Source organism: Oscarella lobularis, chromosome 9 (assembly GCF_947507565.1).
Source record: "Oscarella lobularis chromosome 9, ooOscLobu1.1, whole genome shotgun sequence".
Classification (NCBI taxonomy): Eukaryota; Metazoa; Porifera; class Homoscleromorpha; order Homosclerophorida; family Oscarellidae; genus Oscarella; species Oscarella lobularis.
Genome location: NC_089183.1, coordinates 236,907 through 249,562, shown reverse-complemented (window position 1 = coordinate 249,562; position 12,656 = coordinate 236,907). Strand labels below are relative to the sequence as shown.

The 12,656-nt window shown below is 45.7% G+C and overlaps 4 protein-coding genes and 1 long non-coding RNA gene across 5 annotated transcripts; 2 read left to right on the top strand and 3 right to left on the bottom strand.

Annotated features, from left to right (window-relative positions):
• The first annotated feature begins 376 nt into the window (after positions 1-376).
• On the top strand, positions 377-4,039 carry LOC136191242 (leucine-rich repeat-containing protein 56-like). Its single transcript, XM_065979546.1, has 13 exons — positions 377-1,052; positions 1,108-1,195; positions 1,918-2,044; positions 2,106-2,202; positions 2,261-2,343; positions 2,399-2,501; positions 2,552-2,726; positions 3,019-3,087; positions 3,139-3,216; positions 3,269-3,339; positions 3,404-3,552; positions 3,606-3,636; positions 3,688-4,039. Exons 1-13 carry the CDS (start codon positions 903-905, stop codon positions 4,024-4,026), a joined length of 1,560 nt encoding a protein of 519 aa, XP_065835618.1. The 5' UTR covers positions 377-902; the 3' UTR covers positions 4,027-4,039.
• Positions 4,040-4,197: 158 nt separating this feature from the next.
• On the bottom strand, positions 4,198-6,517 carry LOC136191248 (mucin-5AC-like). The gene is made up of 11 exons (XM_065979557.1): positions 6,413-6,517; positions 5,954-6,017; positions 5,875-5,898; positions 5,687-5,821; positions 5,510-5,635; positions 5,331-5,453; positions 5,123-5,272; positions 4,922-5,056; positions 4,728-4,871; positions 4,541-4,675; positions 4,198-4,487 (listed from the first exon to the last, which is right to left on the bottom strand). Exons 2-11 carry the CDS (start codon positions 6,000-6,002, stop codon positions 4,351-4,353), a joined length of 1,158 nt encoding a protein of 385 aa, XP_065835629.1. The 5' UTR covers positions 6,003-6,017; positions 6,413-6,517; the 3' UTR covers positions 4,198-4,350.
• A 15-nt stretch (positions 6,518-6,532) lies between these two features.
• On the bottom strand, positions 6,533-8,537 carry LOC136191247 (branched-chain-amino-acid aminotransferase-like). Its single transcript, XM_065979556.1, has 13 exons — positions 8,459-8,537; positions 8,361-8,408; positions 8,096-8,299; positions 7,924-8,034; positions 7,741-7,860; positions 7,520-7,683; positions 7,383-7,470; positions 7,279-7,333; positions 7,141-7,226; positions 7,022-7,090; positions 6,897-6,968; positions 6,777-6,851; positions 6,533-6,723 (listed from the first exon to the last, which is right to left on the bottom strand). The coding sequence occupies exons 1-13, from the start codon at positions 8,477-8,479 to the stop codon at positions 6,679-6,681; spliced, it is 1,158 nt and encodes a 385-aa protein (XP_065835628.1). The 5' UTR covers positions 8,480-8,537; the 3' UTR covers positions 6,533-6,678.
• A 259-nt stretch (positions 8,538-8,796) lies between these two features.
• LOC136191252 (uncharacterized) lies at positions 8,797-9,760 on the bottom strand. Its single transcript, XR_010670805.1, has 2 exons — positions 9,130-9,760; positions 8,797-9,081 (listed from the first exon to the last, which is right to left on the bottom strand). It is a non-coding gene; the product is annotated as an uncharacterized lncRNA (long non-coding RNA).
• A 297-nt stretch (positions 9,761-10,057) lies between these two features.
• On the top strand, positions 10,058-12,620 carry LOC136191152 (peroxisomal membrane protein PEX16-like). The gene is made up of 11 exons (XM_065979451.1): positions 10,058-10,261; positions 10,311-10,375; positions 10,428-10,561; positions 10,644-10,843; positions 10,896-11,012; positions 11,065-11,137; positions 11,197-11,319; positions 11,383-11,447; positions 11,505-11,813; positions 11,862-12,275; positions 12,365-12,620. Exons 1-9 carry the CDS (start codon positions 10,075-10,077, stop codon positions 11,564-11,566), a joined length of 1,026 nt encoding a protein of 341 aa, XP_065835523.1. The 5' UTR covers positions 10,058-10,074; the 3' UTR covers positions 11,567-11,813; positions 11,862-12,275; positions 12,365-12,620.
• Positions 12,621-12,656: the final 36 nt, after the last annotated feature.

Below are 12,656 nucleotides of genomic sequence, written 5' to 3'. Positions count from 1 at the left end.
CTTGAACGGAGTAGTCGCGTCGGGCGGCGAGAAATTGAGACCGAGTAGTTGACCCGCGATAACGTCCATGGGATCGATTCGGCAGCCGACGTCGACGCACGCGCCGCGGCGTCCGCGTCGATTGCTCTTTTGGAAGACGACGAGAGACTCCATTTCGCTTCGACGAACGCGATTGATGTGATAACGTCGGATTAGTCAGCGGGGCTTATAAATAGGGGCGGGCAGGTGGGGCGGTTCGGGTTCGTATGACGTAGGAATTGACGTCAGTTCTAATTGAATGACGTTGGCCCGTGAATCCCTAAATAACGCCTTTGCGCTTAGTTCCAGCATCGATATATTCGTGGTTCTAATGCGTTTAGAATGCCTGCTAGAAACATGCTTGTAGCAAGTGAAAGTACACTGAAACTGGTACGATCTGGACGCGCACGTGCGGTTCGTTTAATTGCCCACGTGCATGACGCAATTTCCTCGCGCGATGACCTCACCACACCCAAATTTTGAACACGGACTGCGGGAAAAGGTGGGCGCCAACCACCTCCACTTTCTACGCTAGCGTCATCTGCAGCTGCGAACGCATTTTAAGCGGCATTTACCGTGCCATTCTCCTGGGATTGAATCTGCAAGTGAGTTACGGCAGATTTGATATTGCTTTTCGTTTACGTCAAAGAATTAATAAAGCTATAGGATATTGAATATTCACCGAAATTTGCTTTGACACGACGTGTTTACTACGTCAGTATTAGCGCACGCATTTTCCCACTAACTGCAATGTTTTGTTGATCTTCTTCATCGAATGGCGCGTGCAGCGGGCGAAAATCGAGTACGTTCGACGTGAAGGTTTCTTATTCTATCATCAAGTTTCAAAAAAATTGACCGGGGCTCCTTTCGGAATCCCAGCTCCCATGAGCCTTCCCAACGCAACCCAAGCGTCGCCCGAACGACCAAAATCGGTCATGGGCGTTCGATTCAATAACGAAGATAATCCGGAACCGTTTTCGAAAGACGAAAACGATGCGAAAGCGATGACAGAATATCTATCTCCAACGCGACTCGTAAGCCTCAATACGACCCCGAGCGCACGCTATACACCCATCAAACGTCGACTAGAGAGCAATAGCGGGCATGGACAAACTCGAAAACGTCCGATCGCTCGAACTTCTCGTCGACACAACAGAAAACAGTCTTGGAAATTTCGGTGAGTCGTCGAATCGCAGAGAGAGAGAGAGAGAGTACAGGCGCACTTTTAAAATTTTAATTAATTGAAGACGGATGTACGTATCTAGTAACGGAAGTCTTAGTTAGGATAACCTCTCAAGTTCAAAAGTGCATGACCTCTGAATAACGTAAGCGAGAGCCGGTTATCGTGATGATTCAACGAGTAGAGGACGTTTAGTTGCACCAACGGCTCCGTCTTTTTCCACCGAGTCTTTCTCTCATACTTCCACCGGAAGTTTAGAGTGACCTTTTGCACTGAACGTGACTGGATTTTAGGTTTAGTTTCCCTCTGATCTCTAAATTGAATTTTAATATAGAGCAGAGCTTAGATCTTTTTAATAATCAAAGGTTTAGACACCTATATCATATATACATATATACACTTTTAAAATTTTAATTATAATTGAAGACGGATGTTAGCTGTAGTAACGGAAGTCGTAGGATTACTTGTGAGTTCAAGGTCCGTGACCTCTGAATAAGCGTAATAGAGACTCGTTATCAGATTGGAGGGATCGCGTCATGAGTAGAGCACGTAGAGGAAGTTTAGTTGCACCTCTGCGAATCTTTCTCCATACTTCCTCCACCGGAAGTTTAGTGAGTGACCTTTGCACTGTTTTGAACGAGACTGGAATCGACTAGGTCTAACTTCTCTTTCCAAACGTAAATCCTGATCTGACGCAATTTCCTATATCCTATATACAGTTCCGGTTTCGGTTCTGGCTTCCGCCTATGATGAGAACATGCCGTTACTGTTACGATTTCGCTTAGGTATTCATTTGCCTAACCTACGCGAACTGAAACTGTCTAATAGCGTCGTTGCATCCGTGCGGTAGGCAAACGCGCTGATGATTCATTGAACCGCAAACGCGATGAGACATACGCTTACGTAGAGATCTTGGCACGTCTCTCAAGAGTCTAAATGTACTGTGGATGGCGAGATGCGGTCTACAGGACATCGACGGCGTTAGTTCTCTGCCTTCCCTAAAGGCAATTCGATTTGTGACACGCATTTTTAATAAATCAATAGATTTTTTGAATCTCTTAGGAACTGTATTTGGCTTTCAATGATATTAGTGATATAAGTAGTCTAGGGATGCTGGAGCATCTTGAAGTGTTGGACCTCGAGAGGTGATTGATTTGGGGGATCCTCTTTGACGACGACCCCTCTGTTTATTTTTATTAGTAATAATATTGACGATATAATGCAAGTTTACTTCCTCGCCGTCTGTCCGAAATTAGTCGCGCTCACGCTCGAAGGAAATCCCGTGTGCACTTGCGCTGATGACGTGAGTTATGACGTCAAATAAGGCGTTGGTTTCTAAGTAAGTTTCCCTAGCCGGATTACGATTATCGCGCGGTCGTGCGTAAGAGTCTCGAGTCGCTAAAATTGCTCGATAACGTTCCTTTGACGGAGAAGAAAAAGACGCTCTCCTCAAAGTCTTTGCTTCAAGACGAGTGGAGACTTATCAGCGAGGGAATCAAGTATCGCGGAGACCTCGTCGATCAGCCAGGTACGAGGGAGAGGAAGGGGGTTAAAGTACTGGACTATATGTCCATGGGAACTAGAGAGTGTCCTCCTTTCATCTGTTAATATTATATTATTTATCTAAATTGCCATAGACTCGTAAAATTTTTAACTCTAACGAAAAATTTTGATTAATCAAAAACAGATGAACTCAAAGGGCTCTCTCTCTCTCACTCCTGTGATTGGCTGAAGTAGAATTCTTTTGGCTAAAAAATCAGATTATTAGCCAATACGAATCACTGGTGTAGTTTAAGATATATACGTAGACCTTTCTTTAGTTGGTGGCTCTCCTGGGGCTTCTCCTCGTCCAGCAACGTCGCATGGCTCGCGAACCAACCTCGAAAATAGTACAGTTACTCACCGAAATTGTCTACCAAACTCATCGAGACATATCCTAGCCGTATCATCCACTTTATTAACCGAGACTACGGACACCGTTTCAGAGGCTCAAGACAATAGCAGCGAGCTAACTCACGGTTAAAACAAAACGTTCACGCGTTAGGGAAACTCCTCATCGTTCTTTCTTAGGCATGAATCAAGTGATTTGTGGCAATCCTTCGAAGGCTTTGAAAGCGAGACGAAGTAGAGTCCAAGTCGACGTGAGAAAATTCTCGCGCTAAAATTATTTATTAATTTATTTGCGCGCTTTTTCTAAAAAAAAAGTCTCCTCTACTGGAGAAGTTCGTCGCCACGAACTCCCCAATCGTCACGCGTCCCCAAGCGACGCCACAAACGGAAACGCTCTACGACGAGAGCGAGAATCGCGATCAAGTGTTCGCGGAGCTTCGACGCTGGCGAGAAGATTACGAACAGTGCGAAATCATACCTATGTCCTCATATAATTTGCACTCCTTTGCTCTCACAGCCTCACCCAAGCCCTCGACGAAAAAATCAAGGCAAGAGCATATATATTATATATAGTTTAGAGGACTAGATTTTTTTTGTAGATTGAGGGCTCGGAGAAACGTAGTCTCGTATCTCAAAGTGTGACTTCCTTCAAGCCCACTCCGCCCAAAGGGCCGCGACGGCGTCCCACGCCTCCGTCGTCGTCTGGCGGCCGACGAATAGCGCGATCTCATCCCGCGGTGCCGTCGTCGAATCGACCGCAATCCGCTGCGGCGGATTTTCGGTTGAGACGATATCGCGCCGTTGCGCCGGAGGTGGAACCGTTGACGGAAGACGGCGTTGGACTTTTGCATGCGAGGCCGCCGTCTTTGGAGGCCGGCGGAAAGCGAAGGACGTATGTTAGACCGGCGACGGCAAAACCGGGCTTAACAAATAAATAATTATTTTTTCTGACTCGTTTTCTGGTAAGGTGGAGGAGTAGGTGGGGCTCTTGGGGTGTGATTGGCGCCTCTCCTTGTCCTTCGCTCTCCTTTCTATTTTCATTCTTTGTTCTTTTTCAGTGATCTCCACTTCAAGCGGTGGCGAAACGACCTGTCTACTGCCGAAACGGCTCCAGGTACGACCGTATTCTCGCTTCTAAGTGCATTGGACACGCGCATAGTCATGGAACAAGCCTCAAACAGTCACACAGACAGACGCTTTGACAGGCAACAGTACACAACACCACATAAATCGTCTGAGAACCCTGGCGGAGAGCGGCAACGCTAGGTGGTGCACGGACAAAGCAACGAGACTTCGTAATCGGAACATCCCTTTCTCCCAGGTTGGTGCGAGTTTCTGCAAGAGAGTCCAAGAGTAGGAGAGCAGATGAGTTTTTCGCCCGTCACACTAGAATCGATTTCTAAAGCGCAGTACGAGTTGACGAATGGCAGTGAGGCTATGAGCGGCACGTACGTGTTTTCTTTGTTCTGCATCTTATAGCCACTGGATGACTGCAAATGTCGTATTTCAGGTTTCGCAAAGCTTCAATTATCTCGTAATCACCCACTCCGCTAGGATCATCTATGTCTATCCATTTTGACCAGCAGCCTAAGAAAACAGGTTTTGCGTCAGACTAACGATTTTAAATGTTCGGCATTACACGGGCAGTGAAATGACACTTCATAATCGTAACAACGCGAATATCGATACCACCAATGAAATCTCAAGTGCTGATCCCTGTTCTTGCACACAAGCCCCGACTTGGAGCAAGTCAGAGTCTGACCGGTAGAAAGGGCATTTTGATCTATAAAAAGAACCTATTTGCTGCAAACAGCCGCCAGAAGCAACGATTACGAGAAAACGTCCTTCTGCACTTGGCTTCTGGAGGTTCACTGCAAACGTCGTACTTTTCTTTCCGAAAGTCGTTCAACGGCTCCCAATCTCCCGTACCGCTGGGGTCATCTCTATCCAGCCAATCTGTCCAACAGCCTATAGTTTTAATTAATTAATTAAGTTGCAGCTTCTCTGAGAAAACGCAATAGTTGTTAATTAAACCTTTAGAATTGCAAGGACAAAGATAGGACACTTCATAATCAGAGCACATCGTCCGTCCAGGTTCATACCCGGGTTGTTCGCTGTTTCTGCACGAAAAACCATAAGAGAGAGAGCATTTATGAATTTCACCGATCAAATGAGCACCGAGGTCTAAAATCACAGAAAGCAGTGTAATCAAAAAATCTTGTCTATCTCAAGGGGAATGTACTAGTGTATTTTTTCCTGCATCGTATTTCACTTGGCTCACGGCAAACGTTAGGATTGTCCCTGAGAAGCTCCCAGTCTCCTGTTGCAGAAGGATCATCTATGTCAAACCATCTCGTCCAGCAACCTAAAATTTGAACCGTACTATGAGATATATTCGCGTGGCTACCAAATTGAAATTACAAGGGCATAGGAAGGAGACTTCGTAATCAGAACAAAATTTGCCAGGACTTTGATCTTGGTTTTTACATATAAGACCGGTAGCGAGAGTACAAGTCACGCTTTCACCCGTCGAACTATAAGGCTTGTCTATAAGACACAATGTGAATTTGTCGCTCTAATATCTATAGGCGGTTCTACGCGTATTTTTCGTCCTGCAGCGCACGGCTTTGGGTTGAAAGCAAAGGTTGTAGCCTTCCTTATAGTAATCGCTCAGGAGTTCCCAATCGCCAGTTCCACCAGGATTGTCTCTATCAAACCAATTTGTCCAACATCCTGAAGAAATAGAGATGATTGCTGGCAAAAGGACGTAAACATTTAGTCGTCACCCTGAGGTTGGGAGAGTGCTCCTTCTAAACATATAATCTTACGAAAAAAACTCTATTTTTGTAATGAAAATTGCCTGACCATAGCATATGAAAAAGAACAACTGCAGCAGAAAAATTTTCATTTGCATCAATATGTGATTCACCTATGGCAGAGATACTTCTGTAGCTAAAAAATTTGTCTAAGCGGTTTCCTCTGAGACTTGTGACCGCTTCAGAACCGTCATCGAAATTGAATCATCTCTTGTTCCACGTATAATATTTCATGACAGCTTCGTTGTATGAAGGGGTGGACTGGGACTATTAAGAACTCAACTGCCAAGACCTTTCTGATCAAGGCCCCTCTGATAGCAGTAAGGTTCCAACAAGCACTGCGATGCTTTATCTGAGTTAGAAAGGGCCCATCATGCTGACAATGCCATCGTAGAGTAAGGGGGCGTTTTCGTGTATATACTGTGGTTTTGGAGCTAACGGTCAGCGGAGTCTCGCCATGACGTCGAGTAAAGGACGTTTGATTCTTAGGCCATCGAGCGGATCTTACGTCTGTCTTGACAACGATGTCCTCTGTCAATCTTACTCGAGTCGCTTGAGCAGATGAAATGCCAACTGCGAAAGGCAGTGCATCTTTTAGTGCAATTCGTCACACGTGCCAGTGATGATATCTAATGCCTCAATGACCCTTTATTCAATCTGAAACCCGTAGGACGTGCGCGTAAGTTTCAAACGAAAAGTGAAAATAGAAACACAGTACGCGAGGGGCGTCCATGCCTCTCATACATGCTTCAACAGTATGCACAACAAAGGGGATTAGTCAGAAACGGGTACGGACCATTCGTGAGGAGTCTCGCCCCACTACAAAATACAAAGAACGTCATTGAGTATTTTATATGCGCTGATATTTCAACCTGTATGGAAGTGAGTTCCTTGTGGGCTCGTTTTGCTATTGGAGCTCCATTGTCCATAGTAGGGATGTGATAGTTCTGAAGATTGGCTTGAGACTAGTCTATCTATATACATTGTCTCACCTTTTCATTGTAAAGAATGCGATCAACGGGGCAAACAACGCAAGCTGTGCCGGCACCAAACATTTCCATTAGCTAAAAAGTTATATCAGAATTAATAATCTATACTAAAGCGAAGGCTAACCGACCCTGCCCTCTTCAAGCGCTTTGACGACTTCTTGCATGGTAATAGAACGTTCGCTGACTTGGATGTTCTCCTAGAAAAAAATTCACTACCAAAACGAATTGAGTAATGATGTTAATTAACCCATTTTTGAGCAAGTTCTACGATGGATTTGCGCGTCACTCCGGGAAGAATTAGACCGTCCAAAGGCGGCGTAACGAGTTCGTTTACTATGTTGTCTTGATTAATTAATTAATTATTCACGTGGTATCACATCTATACCTCCTTGCTCGTTTTTCATATATATGAACATGTTCATAGTTCCGACTTCAGTCAACTAGATAAATGATAAAGAAAGGAAGATGTGAATACTTCTGGATTATTACTTTGTAGTCGTCTCCGTATAACCATAGCACTTGCTGGCATCCTCTTCTCTCCGCTTCCACTTGAGTCAAAACAGTGGCACCATAATTTCTATATAAATAATTAGGAAGTTATTGAATTTTTCTTGTTGATGGCTTACCCGCCCGCTTTGCAGTCTCCCATCCCACCGGGCCACGATCTCACATATCGAGGATCAGCCAATAAGGAGACAGGCTTGAAGCCACCGTCTTTGAAGTAGGGACCAACTGGAGATAAAATGCAGTATAGAAGAGCTCTCTTAGAAGGCCCAACACCAAGAGAAGGCTAAAGGAAATTAATCAAGAGTTTATTTAATTTTAGTTTTAATTATTATTAGATTACCTGGTATCCTATAAACGTGGGTCGAATATAGAGAGAGCAGTCCGGTTCTTTAGGCACCCAATCAGCGTCAATGTGTACAAGTCTCTTGATACATTTTAAGAATTCTTCCTTATCGAAGGCCTATGGGGGGGAAAAGAAAAATATGTATTATTGATTGATTGATGACGTCAGTTTTTGGCTCACGGGTAAGCAGAGTCTCTGACCGGAGTTGAACATTCGCTGCATGTTTTCCATGGGTCGAAACAGCCTCACTTTGCCGTCTACACCCCGATACGCTTTCATACCCTCAAAACACTATTAAAAAATTCCTAATTATTAAATATTCGTTAGTTAATCGCTATATATTCCTTTTTACCTCTATGCCGTAGTGGAGAGCTGATGTCGCCGGACTCATCGGAAAATCGTGATACGGCGAAATGAGAGGCGATTCCCATCCCTTTTCGACTGTCCAATCGATTTCGAGCATGTGATCGGTGAAAACGCTGCCGAATACGACGCGGCTCGTGTCTTTTGGCTTTTCCCCCGGCGATTCGGTGAGCTTCACTTGGATGTTGTTGTACTAGGAAGGTGAGAAGACGCTTTTTTTCTGCGGAGGATGATGCAATGTTGCAATTTTTCACCTGGAGCGGGCACAAAGCCGCCAGTCTTCGGTACGAGATGCGGTTCAGCTACAGTGATTGCACTTGATTGGAGTACACGTACAGACTTCTTGCTTTACCCTACGAAATGAGAGAGCCATCGGCGCCGAGTCCCTATGTTTGACGCGTAACGCGCTACGACAATCCGGGTTTGGAGACGATGCATCGATGCGAAGATTTCTTCTTTTGCGAGGCCATAGTTGCGACGAATGATGCGGAAATGCTATAATCCGGGTTTGCAGACACTGCATCGATGCGGAGATTCCTTCCTTACGACGCCATAGCTCGAAGATCGATGCGGCGATTTCTTCCTTAGCGATTTTACGAGGCCATAGCTCGAAACTCGTCTCATTTCCCCGTCCACGATTGGAGCTCGCCCTCTAGTTGCCTCGAAGAGCGACGCTGAAGAGCCATATCATGAGTTTTAGGACAATTTATTTTATACACAAAGTAACGTAGCATGCACTCGTCTAAAATCCTCTATCGTTCCGTCTTCGAAGTTTTGAGTCCGAATCGTCACGTTTCCACCTAAAAAAGAGAGAAAAGTGCCCATAATCCGACGTCGATCGTTCGTCTTCCATTTCTTGAGCTAATTTCGCCACATTTCCGCCTAAAAGTCATTCCGTCTTCCATTTATTGAGCCACTTTCGCCGCTAAATCGTTCCGTCTTCGATTTCTTGAGCTCCTCTCGCCGCGCTTCCACCTAAAAAAAGAAAAAAATTAGACTCTGTCAAATAATCGTTTTACGTACCTGTTGATTTGCGTCCATATTCGCATTACCCAGGCTACACCACGGGGAGGTTTGGACGCTTTCGTAGCCCAAGGCAGCCACCGCAAGCGATGGCCACCCGTTCCAAAAAGTGAGGGCGAGTTGCGACTTCATAAGCCACCCCACCAGTACCCGCCTGGACGCTGAAACGGCCCCTTATACCGAATCCCCGGCGCGCTGGTATCAAACCCTTCGGTATGTGGAAATGAGAAGAACCGGGGCTTGAGGAATGGAGACGGCCGACTACTGTTTGTAGGAGTCGACAGGAAAGACAGTGCAATGCCGAGTCGAATTCACCTGAGCCGGATCATCCTCCGTCTAATCGCGCCTTTGGTGAGAAAAGTGCCGGCAACCAGACCGCTTGCGACACCCCCTCCAAGTCGTGCCCGCTCGAGCCTAGCGCGGGCCGTACTTGTTCGGCAACAATAAGACATCGGCGATCTTTACGCTCAGTGCGCGTACCGAGGCCGAAGCCCCCCTTCGCCCTGCCTACAGGCTCCGGCACGGATAAACCGTGGGCCACGCTGATCCAACGACCCAGACTTGCCTTTTGCCAAAGCTCCCGAGCCAGTCCGTCAAGAACGAGACGCAGATTGCTCCGCGACGCATCCACCCTCGGCCGCAACTGAAGGAGAATCGGTGTGCGCTTCGCTTTTGAACGGTGTAGCTCCGCCCAGCGCGCTGATTGGTCCGTCGGTGTCACGTGGGGCTAACCTAGCGCTCTCATTGGCTCCATCGAATAGGTGCGATTTTGTAAAACCGAATGATGCAAGATCTCGCGCCTACATCGAGACAAGATGGTGGAAAAAACGTGGCCCGCCTAAGCGACGACGACCTTTTCATGTACGTTTTCCCCTTTCTTTCGTCGTTCTTCGCGGGCTACATGTATCTACGAAGGTACGGGCGTCCGAGTTCACGTGAGGTAGAATGGGGGACTCCGAAAAAGGCTCTATCGAGGCCGTTCTCGGCTGGTTTCGAGTGAAATGCGGCGTCTACTACGGCAAATACGTGGAAAATCTAGTGCACAACCCGTCATTCGCTTCGAACGTCGAAGGAGGAATTCGAATTGCTTCCTACATCCTCCCAGGCACTTCGGGCGAACTTTCCGAGCTAAGTAAGGCTTGAAACGCTATTTTTTCTGTAAGCTAATGCGTGTTTTCAAGTCTACTCGCTCTCTAATCTCTTGGTTCTGTGGAACGACAGCCTTTTGGAAAAGAAAGCCAAATTGGTACAAAAAACGTTTTGAAATATTAGAAGAAGGTGCCAGTTTGGCATTTTAGACGAGTCGATTTCGCTCAAATTTGGCCGTTTGGCTCACCGTCATCGAATACTTGGAAGTCTTCTTCGAAATGACAACAAATCGATATGGAGAAGTCGCCAAATGGATTATCATAGCAGCAATACAAATAACCAAGTAAGAAACCTCCACAGTTCCACCAACGAGCCCTTTTTAATTAATCAAATAATTAATAAATTTATTAATAAATTTATTAAAGGACAATACTCCGCTGTATTTTGCTTCTGAAACGAAACTCGGGCATGCAAACGTCTCCAGCCATAAGACCCATAGATCGAGAGAACGAACTCAAGGAGGGCCATAGCAAGGCCGGATTGGGACCCCCGACTGTCGGAGCGACGGCAAACGGAATGTGGAAGGGACAGAGAAGCGGTCGCTACGTGCAAACGCTGAGTAACAGTGAGAAAATAAATAAATTCATAGATAGGTCATAGGGAATTAGAGAGTATAGGTCACTTGAACGAACGAGCGTGGAATAGGCGACAGACTGGCGCAATGCCGCCTACTCTTTTGACCTCCAGCGAAACGGCGGGGGAGATATTACACATTGTCAGACCTCTCGTTCACAGTACGTATTTGAAAATTTTATTTTATCTATATACACATGCCCTTTAATTAAGTTCCTTTGATGTTTGCCTTGGGGGAAAAGGGGTGGAAGCCTTGGGTTCTCTCCTTGCTCGTTGATACAGTTAGGTGAGCAAATAACGTCATTTTAATCTATAACGATAATCTTCATGTACTCCTCTTGTTAGCTTGGGTTTGCTTACGAGACGTAGTGGACGTTTTACGAGCGGAGAGCAAGCGGAGTTGAATAAGCGCAAGTGGATGCTTCTCTTCTATCTGCTTCGTTCTCCGTTTTACGACAGGCACTCCAAGTAGGCGAAACGTCTTCGTTTCAAATATTTATTTATTTATTTATTTATTTATTTATTTAATAGAGTCAAACTTATTGGTTTTCTTCAATGGGCCACTGATAATATTCCTCTTGTTCGCGTTGTCACTCGTAAGTCTGTAATTTCGTACGTTTGGAGATACGCTAAAGGACGGGTCTTTGAACTAGAATCGATTATCTCCTATTTGCCCACGTGGCAGCAAACCTACTTCTACAACTGGGCCATTTAATTACTACGACTGATAGTCTTGTATTTTTTCTAGTAGTCTCAAGCTAGTAGATGTAGTAGAGAAGCATGTGCTGTAGGTAAGCAATGAGACCGTATTTTCGTCACATTGTCTTCTGAAAAAGTTACAGACGCTTTCATTTAACCGCCTCTCGTTGTTTCTCTCTCTCTCCTTTCCCTTCTTATTGCATTTCACGTCAAGGAAGTTTAACGTCATAGTCATCTGGCCAGGTGACATCAATCAATTGCACGTAAGCCCGCTAATGTTTTATAGGTGGGACTCTCACTCGTATTGGTAGCGCCTGTGTGGAGTGAATGAACGAATGACGCCAAAGGGTAACCGCAAAAAAGACGTTTCTACTGCTAAGTGTACTTTTCCGTCCTATGACTTTGAATTGGGGCAAAAAAGCGAAGAAGGAGCGTGGTTTTGACTCTCGAGCTCTCTTGTAGTCAGCCAAGTGACGCCACTTTGAACAATAGAATAACGCGTCAGCTGGCGTGAAGGGAAGTGTCTGGGCAGCATAAGAGTGAGTTTGCTCAATCACTGGGTCATTCGTCTTCTGGGTCTTCTCTGGTGCACGGAACCATGGTCGCTAAGATTAGCTTCCTCGCTTTGTCGCTTGTTCTCTGTCTCGCTGCCGCGCTTCCGGCAAATAAAACGCGTTTTGAGCAAGAGGAGAGCAACAATGAAGCAAACGTTCCGGAGTGGAAAGGTTAGATATCGTTCAACGGCAAAGTACTGGCACCGTGTAATCTCCTGCTCAATTCCGCAATTTTAACTAGTCTACGTTGCTTTATCTAGTGCTGGTTGACAGTGACTGCCTTGACTCTGGCAGTGCCTGCAAATGCTCTGGCTCACTGAGCGATTCGTGTTGGAGTAAATGCTGCAGCCAGAATGCCACGTGTGACAGTACGTTTACCAATGGAGTGTGCCAATGATCCGGAGGAAGACTACCGTGGCAAATCTGACTTGAAATTTCGTGTGATCCTGTACTAGTCTAGTTTTTGTCGTCATCTGTCTCACTGGCAATAAATCCACATGACGTGAAAATATCAAATCTTTTTTATTGAATCAGATATTGAATCATACCAGA

Bases quoted from the DNA above. Each gene is read 5' to 3' on its own strand.
- LOC136191152 (XM_065979451.1), top strand. From the start codon at position 10,075: ATGGGGGACTCCGAAAAAGGCTCTATCGAGGCCGTTCTCGGCTGGTTT. The intron at 10,844-10,895 runs GTGAGAAAATAA...TAGAGAGTATAG, and splicing joins CGTGCAAACGCTGAGTAACA to GTCACTTGAACGAACGAGCG. The intron at 11,138-11,196 runs GTGAGCAAATAA...TCCTCTTGTTAG, and splicing joins TTGCTCGTTGATACAGTTAG to CTTGGGTTTGCTTACGAGAC.
- LOC136191247 (XM_065979556.1), bottom strand. From the start codon at position 8,479: ATGGCTCTCTCATTTCGTAGG. The intron at 8,409-8,458 runs GTAAAGCAAGAA...CAATCACTGTAG, and splicing joins TGGCTCTCTCATTTCGTAGG to CTGAACCGCATCTCGTACCG. The intron at 6,969-7,021 runs GTCGGTTAGCCT...ATAACTTTTTAG, and splicing joins AAGCGCTTGAAGAGGGCAGG to CTAATGGAAATGTTTGGTGC.
- LOC136191242 (XM_065979546.1), top strand. From the start codon at position 903: ATGAGCCTTCCCAACGCAACCCAAGCGTCGCCCGAACGACCAAAATCG. The intron at 2,727-3,018 runs GTACGAGGGAGA...ACCTTTCTTTAG, and splicing joins AGACCTCGTCGATCAGCCAG to TTGGTGGCTCTCCTGGGGCT. The intron at 3,088-3,138 runs GTACAGTTACTC...GACATATCCTAG, and splicing joins GCGAACCAACCTCGAAAATA to CCGTATCATCCACTTTATTA.
- LOC136191248 (XM_065979557.1), bottom strand. From the start codon at position 6,002: ATGCAAATGAAAATTTTTCTGCTGCAGTTGTTCTTTTTCATATGCTAT. The intron at 5,057-5,122 runs GTTTAATTAACA...TTAAAACTATAG, and splicing joins TTGTCCTTGCAATTCTAAAG to GCTGTTGGACAGATTGGCTG. The intron at 4,872-4,921 runs GTAATCGTTGCT...TTCTTTTTATAG, and splicing joins GTGCAGAAGGACGTTTTCTC to ATCAAAATGCCCTTTCTACC.